The sequence below is a fragment of the Pararge aegeria genome, chromosome 17, assembly GCF_905163445.1.
Source record: "Pararge aegeria chromosome 17, ilParAegt1.1, whole genome shotgun sequence".
Classification (NCBI taxonomy): domain Eukaryota; kingdom Metazoa; phylum Arthropoda; class Insecta; order Lepidoptera; family Nymphalidae; genus Pararge; species Pararge aegeria.
In genome coordinates, this window is record NC_053196.1 from 816,008 (window position 1) to 824,326 (window position 8,319).

The window sequence follows — 8,319 nt, forward strand, 5'->3', positions numbered from 1 at the left end:
ACCAAATTTGGCGCTGATTTTCCGCGCAAGACGACGTGACTACTGAAGGAACTGCGAATGTTATTTTTTTAATGAAACATCCGTACTTTTAGTAATTAATAAATTATATAGCTGGTGCTTGTTTCCCCGATATTTCCACGGAATAGAAACTTACGCGGGCGATATAGCGAAGCACTGTGACACGATTATAGTGCTTCCTTGTGGCAAACTGCCATGTTATCTAAGAATCTGCCCAGAAGTGATACTTTCGTAATACAAAATACAGCTTTCGAATCAGTCCATCCATAATAAGAGCGCTAAGATCACTCATGCGCCACAAACAGATAGACAAAGCGTCAGAACTTATAACATTCTTCTTTTTGTATCTAGGGTTTGTTGAAAAGTTGTGCATGTAGCGTAACACAAGTAACGCCGGATGTTTTATTTTATTCTGATTAAACAACAAAAGGCCGATCTGTAAATAGGAAGCCGATGCGACCGTCAGTTCAGCGCCGGCGTTCGGGCGCGACAGACCTGAGCTGCGTTAATTTGTAGTGGAGCGGAGGACAAAATATGCCGTCGTGCATTGTTAAAACTTGTAGAAACAATTCAATGGTATGCAAAAAGGAGAGCGGCGTAACATTCCATAAGTGAGTGTTTTAATTTTTGTAGGTATATTTGGTATTTCGTTAAATAATTTGTATTTAACGTTGTCAGTAGTCTGGCGTGTCAATCGTCAAACAATTTCCCCAACCCTGGGGGTAATTTTATACACAGCTACTTATTCTTTTGATTACAGTAGGTGTGTTTTGCTGTATTGCTTTGCTTGCTTGCGTTTGCTTTTTGCTATAAATGAATGTGGCTTTTCTTTTTTCTTCACATTACGAGAAAAAAGTACAAAGTTTTGAAGTTCTATTTGTTAGTCGCCAAAATCGCGAACTTCTAGTTTGAATTTGTAATAAATATAAAGTATATTACATTTATAGAATGCATGTTATAAACTTTAAGCATTGAACATAACCCTATTCCGATTATTTTACTTATTATATGGTTAAGATAAGAATAGTAAATTGCTTCTTAGAGTAAGGGCCAGTCTGAGCTGCCTCATTTTTTGTGGCTGGTTCGCCGCGGAAATGCAGCCAGCGTTCTTGGCACCGTTCCACGCGATCCATGCGAGTGCGATATCGTATTTGTAACATTTTATAATTTATACAAGCTGTTGCCCGTATTCTTTGTCCTCCTTTAATTAGGCTTTTAAAAAATCCTGTGGGAACCGTTTGTTTTCCTACGATAAAAGTAGCTTACGTTACTCTCCGTCCTTTCAACTAACTCCATGCCAAAAATCATGTAGATTGGTAAGTTAGTTAAGGCGTGAAAGAAGGACCAAGAAACAAACACTACAATATTTAAAAATTTTATAGAATCATTATTATCTGGAAAAAGGATATAAATTAGTTATTTTAGATTAATAAACAACCCTTGTTGGTTTTAGAAATATTAAAAAAAAGCCTTAATTAATCAAAGTCACACTTTTATAAATTGCTTGTTCCAGATTCCCAAAAGATAATCTCTGGCAACGTAAATGGATACATATTATTCGTGCCTGCAGAAGCGAAGAAAACTGGTCACCCTCCCAGTTTAGTGTCGTGTGCTCGGCTCACTTCGCAGAGGGCGACACCTACATGACACACGGCGGGAACCGAAGAATAACTAAGAACGCTATCCCTACATTGAAGTTAAACGATGTAGTGCCTAAAAAGAAAAAATCTGATAACAGCCCAACGCCAGTTAAAAGCGCTAACGTATCTGTGCAAACCACAAATCCTGGGGAATCTGTAGATGATGAGATACAAAGGTTTTTTATTATTAAGGTGGAATCAACAGAAACAACAGAGACAGGTGATGTTCATATAAAAAATGAGATGGAAACACAAACTGCTGATGTACCTCCAAACGTTACAGTTAAAGTCGAACCAGTTGAACCAACAGAAGAACAATCAACCGATTGTTTAATTGACCCATTAGCTCCTGAAGAGAGTGATCAAGCCGACACAAATTCAGAGAATTTCGCGAAAGAGGCGGACCTTTCATATTATGAACTAAAGTTAGAGAGAAAAGTTGAGCTGTTGCACGTTTGCAGGAGAAGAATAAAGATACTACGTCAAAAAGTCAAACGATTGCAAGAAAGGAATCTTAAAATGAAAAATATTTTAAAGGAAATTAGATACAAAAAGTTAATTGACAGAAAAATGTTCAAAAAGCTGACTACTACTTTGATAAAAAACGATGACTAACGATATTATTTAAGAAAGTAACTGTATTGATGTATTTGCGCGTGTAGCATTGTTAAACCGATAATACTATTTTTGGGCAGTCTGCCATAAAAATATGACTGCACAGCTACAAATCATAAACTGTGCGGTAAAATTATTGTTCTAGCAATGAGATCGTTGCACATTTTTGTTAAGTTTTTTTCAATTCCTTGTATTGTAAAAATCCCAATATGTACATTTAAATGAAATATACAAAATATAAATTAAACATTTCCGTTAGCATTTTTTTCTTCTACATACGCTAGTAGTTTTAAAGTCTTGTTGTAATCTTTTATACATTTGGATGTTTGTATATCAATCAATCTTAACGGCTGAATATATTTGAATACAACTTAGCGCAACGATAGACCAACTTGATGGTCCCAGCGTGACATGTTGCGGGTCGTATTCTTTGCATGCGGAGTGTTGTTTATAGGCCCGTCAATTACTTAAAAAAAATCCCCTTTTTAAGATACTTTAGTTTAAAATTGTAAAACTGTCGTTGTTCTCAAAAGTTTTGAGGTTTTTTATTTTCAGAGGTATATACTTACAAATGCGTTTTGTTAGTGTGAAAAAGACATGTGATGCGGTTTACCTACTACACTACAGACATTTTACTTGGACGTAATAGCGGGTGAAACTAGACCTATATAATATTACAAGTAATTGAATTAAAAATAAAAATAAACCCCGATATAATAAATTGATACCAAAATTGAGGGAGTTGTAACTTGTAAATAAAAATGTAATCCGCCATTTTGTGACAGCGGCCATTTTCATCAAACATAGTATGAACACTCCCGACTAATTCATCTGTCAAACAAAAAAAATAATCTTAATCGTTTCATTCATTAATTCGTGAAACACGATGCCATAGACAGACAGACACACACACACACAGACACATCAAACTTATAACACGTCGTTGTTTTTGCAATGAAGGTTAATAACACTTTCCATTTCTTAGTCCAAATAGAGTAGGGCAAACTAGGAACTGGAAGGGAAGGGACGGGAAGGATATTATTGAGGAATTATCGCAGCAAGGAGCGACGCAGCGTCGCCGATTCACTTAATGCGAAGTTATAAGGTTATATTCTATATAAAACAACTCGCCCTAAAACAGTTGTAGACACTCTTCGAGCATGGGAAAACTGGATATAATATCCAAAAAATATTCGTGTATTAATATGACTAGATGAGTGATAGCCTAGAGAGTAAGGCATTGGCTTCCCTTTCGGGGGACCGTTTTTGAATTAAAGCAATTTAATTTCACTGGCTTCAACGGTGCTGGAAAACATCGTGCGGAAACCTGCATTCCTAAGGACTTTCCAAGTTAATTTTCTCAAGGGCTTGCGAATTCCACCAATCCGCACTTGGCTAGCGTGGTGGATTACTTTTTTTATTACACGAAGAGACCTGAGCCCTGTAGTGGCCCGGAAATGGGTTGATTATGATGATGAATATAAAACGAGAGTAAGCTTGTTCATGCTTTGGCAGGTAGACAAAGTTTTATTTTAAAAATAAGACTGTTTGTTTGTTACACGTTCGATTCAACGGGCAAAGAGATACCTTGCATTCAGGTTATGGTCATCGTATGTACATTTTTATTCCTGAATGAAAACTGTCACCACGACTATTTTTTTTTTGTTTCCTACTACTACTTAAAAAAATCTTTGCTTAATGTTGCGTAGGAGTAGCTGACATCTTCAAAACTGGTACAGAACACTTATGAACCACGTAAAGCAATCGGTTACCTTGCGTGAAATTTTACAGACACCGATGTTAAACCCGGGCGTATTCACATATGTTTATATTCAAGCTACAAACCGATAAGGGATATAGGTTTTATATCAATAAATATATGAATATATATACTATGACAAAACACACGTCGCCTGCACGGTAAACTGCATAATCACTAACCAGCACGTGAGATTGTCTTCAAGGGCTAAATCAAGGCAAAAGTCCTTTACACTAAGTAGCACTTACTACGTTCGGCGACGAACTCAACGTTGAACGCAGTGTATTAGAGAATAGCGCCGCTGCTACTGCCTTTTAGCGGTCAGTAAAATATGACCTTGTTTTCGTAGTTAGGCCGACGCAAAAAAGGGAACATTGCCATTCTGCGGCCGTAATGAGGGAACTGGAGAGTGTGTTCAGTTAATTTGTGGGTTCGCCTTCGCCCAGTAGATACCTTCTGGTACGTTTTTGTACTCCATCATTCTAATAAATGTCCAAATGATGCGTATCTATTCCTATCTTTTTATGTCTATACAACATTTAACAGAATTACGAAATAATATTAACGCATGCATATGTATATTTCAGAAGAACCATGTAAGAATATTAAATCAAAAGAATCATATTTATTTTTCCATATAAACCAATTCAAAACATTAACAAAATCGAAATAAGCTTCACTGAGACTCATAAAGAGTACATTATGAACTGTCTCCGAGAATAATCTATAAAACCGAAACCTAAAAGTTTTGACGTGGCAACGTCTTATAAATTGGTTTGCCGGGTGACACTTCAAGAAACTGCGTTACGCTCCGCTCACGTTATGCGCTCACAATGAGAGCGAGTGAGAGGCACGCGTCCCTTCCACTCGGGCATGGTTAGCCCGCCTAAGAGCGAGAGAGACAGACATAAAAAGTGAAAGGGACGCGTCCCTTTGTAGTAAACGCTGTTTCATTGTACGCAAATGTATTGCAAGTTATTGTATGTATATTTGTATATAAATACGTATGTTGTGTAAAGGTAAAAATAAAATTTTGTTAATATGAAATTCAGTGCGAGATTCTTTGTATAAATTAATGTTTTAAATATAATTCTTTGTATAAATAAATGTTTTAAATTGTTACTATTATTTCATCCTTCTTCCTACTATACGAATGAATATTCACATTAAAATTATTTTACCACTCAAAGTCGTTGTCACGTAAAACTTTCGCCCGTATACCGACTACCACTTTACAGGCAACCAATTTTATTTTTTAAGTAAACCACTGCCATAGTTTTTACTTTAAGAAATCAGATACAGCCCTAACATCACATGCAAAATTAAAATCAAGTTACTCCTGTCACTTTATTAAACAGCTACTATGCGCGTGTCGGTAGTTTATCTTCAATAGGGTTGTCATAAGTAAACACTTAGAATGGTTTGAATTAGTTTGTATGGAAAAATAAATATGCTACTTTTGATTTAATATTTTAATATGGTGATTCCTTATGAAATATACGCATACATCTTTCAATATTATTCAATATAATCGGTGATAAATATTTTGTAAATCAAAGCGTGTTTACATTAACATAATATAAAGTAAACCACTAAAAGCCAATGCAACAAAGTCACTCTTAAGTGCTTAAAATCAGAATGCAAGAAGGAAATTTATAATATGACAAGACTGTATAAGCCGAGATATTCGCAAGCAATGTCACAACCCAGTCACAGTAATTATGCCATTTGAAGTTTCATTCAACTCAGAAGATTTATTGTGCAGCTCTTTATGCAAACGAAGTGGCCGACATATCTCATAAGTAAATAGGTACTATGAAGACTTATAAACTTCGATTTTTAACTCTCAAGTATACATCATAATAAATATATCTATCCTCATACCTATGAAGTTCAGCATATGCTACAATTATAGCGAAAAAAAAAGAATTACATTCTAGACCATCTTTCCGTTCTGTTCTGTAGTTATCAATAGTTTTCTCAACGGACACAAATACAGACAACGCAAATTAAATTTGCAGTAAGATATTCTAATAAAATATGCAGTGAGTATCATTTTGTTTTTTTTTTCAGTTTATTTACACGAACAAATTTTAAGGTTTCCTTGTTAATAAATATCCGGTCTAGATTTATGGCTCTAATTTAGGATGCAAAACTTTGCGAAAATCAGTATAAGGTAATGTTCTCTGGTTGCTTTTCCGGGATAAAAGTATCATGTTATCTTCTCCAGGAAACAACCTAAATCAGTATGCGCTGAATTTTATCAAAATTGATTTGTTTTAGGGTAATATGAATAGTGTACGTCGCATCCTATTAGATACCCTGTTGCATGTTAGGTAAACTTAATATTTAGTTATAGATTGCTGCATTTAGCTGGGTTCTACTAGGTACTCTTGTTTATATAAAACTTATCTGTGGAAACCTGTTATTAGTTTTAGGTCAACCAATTTGTTAACTATTTAGTATATAAAATTGTAGGTTAACAATAAAGAAGTTAAGCCAAACATAGGTAACAAAAACTTTCACATTTACTCCTAACATTAATAAGGAAATCTTGTCAGGTTTTCGTGGCAAAATTATAATATAATTTTAGCAAAACTTCTTACGAAAACATGACAAGATTAAACCGCCACTGAGCAATTTGATTAAATCTCGTTCCAAAGTATCTTTGAAAGTGTAACATAATGACATAAGCGTGCACCAGTTACACGAGCTATTCAACTTCACTTTAAAACAGCAATAAAAGTAATACTTTTTTTTTGTCTTTCAGAATTAATCAATTAATAAAAGTAACGCATTATTTAATATTCACCGTTTTAGGGTTATAGAATGGAGGATGAGAGTCGCTTTGAAGGAACAGGATTGCCAAAATGATCTTAATTTGTTACACTCCGCGAAAAGCAGAAGAATCTGTATGGTGTAATTTATAATTTCTTCAATCTTTATACTCCACACCAAACAGATCTTCGGCAATGTACCCTCTATGCACGTTTCGCTCCAAAACCGGAGCATCCTCAGGAGATGTTGACTTTACAATGAATATTTGTTTATTAACAATTATTCATTCCTTTTCTCATTTCCTGCTTTTGCAAATTAAGCTTAATTTTCATAGTATATCATGGATTTCCGCAAAGTAACGCATGATCTATCCAACTTTTGTGGCGTAAATTATTTTGAAAAAGAGAAATGAAAATAAGAATAATAATAATAAATAAGTATAGAGCGTTGATAGCCAATTTGTTAAGCACTTCGGCCTTCCTTTCTGAGGGTGAGGTTCGGTGCGTGCATTAATGCATGGTGCATTTTTAGAGTTATGTTCATTTTCAAGTTTAGCAAATACGACTTGACTTTATTTGGGAAGCAAAACAACATGAGGAAACCTGCATACCTGAGAATCAGTGGCGTGCATTCAGGGTATGCAGAAGTTATTCAATGAGCGATCAGATTATATAAAATGGAAAAAACCTCCAGAACGAGTTATAAAAAACTTAAGGATAGGCATTCTAAGAGCTTTAAAAAGCCAACCCTTTTTATCATCTCCATACCGTGTGCTTACCCTCTATGCACGCTACTGCTGAGGAATCTACATAACGTTGTCAAAGGCGTGTGAAGTCACTTGTCCACTCTTCGCCACTCTTTGTCTGCGTGGTGTAGGTTGTGTCTCATCCTGGGAGAACACGCGTGTCCTGTTAATGGCGGTAATAGGTTGACAATGAAGTATCATTAACGCAAAGTATATTAAACTATTATATTGCAAGACTTATTATCATAGTTATTTTTATATCATTTTATCCATAACCTTAATCAAGCATAAAGAAAGTGGAGTTATAGCAATTGGGTGTATAAATAATAAATTTCGTTTCCGACTAAATTGCTCCGAACTTGGTCTGTAACGCACGCATGCGAGTCCACCCCACAGTTTCGTAATAATAAGGCACGCACAATGGCCTGGTGGGTTATAAAATATCTAAGTTAAAAGCGGGCTGCGGTGAGCTGAGAATTACCGAATGCCATAAGTTATGGGCGACGCGATGCGATAATACCATAAAAGAGGATAGATTTTGGTAAAATTGGTACCAAACAGAAGGTTAGGCAAAAACTGCTAGCAATAAGCTTGTTATCCTCAACAAGGTCAAGCGGTACTTCACGCCAGAACAGCTTGTAACCCTGTACCAAGCTCAAGTTCGGTCGTGCATGGAGTACTGCAGCTATTTATGGGATGGCTCTGCTAAGTACCAGCTGGTCGCTTTGGAGTCGGTGGATCGCCGAGCTAGGAGCCTCATCGGT

At 35.7% G+C, this 8,319-nt stretch overlaps 1 protein-coding gene across 1 annotated transcript; it reads left to right on the forward strand.

Annotated features, from left to right (window-relative positions):
- The first annotated feature begins 504 nt into the window (after positions 1-504).
- LOC120631046 lies at positions 505-2,474 on the forward strand. Its single transcript, XM_039900443.1, has 2 exons — positions 505-629; positions 1,532-2,474. The coding sequence occupies exons 1-2, from the start codon at positions 553-555 to the stop codon at positions 2,271-2,273; spliced, it is 819 nt and encodes a 272-aa protein (XP_039756377.1). The 5' UTR covers positions 505-552; the 3' UTR covers positions 2,274-2,474.
- Positions 2,475-8,319: the final 5,845 nt, after the last annotated feature.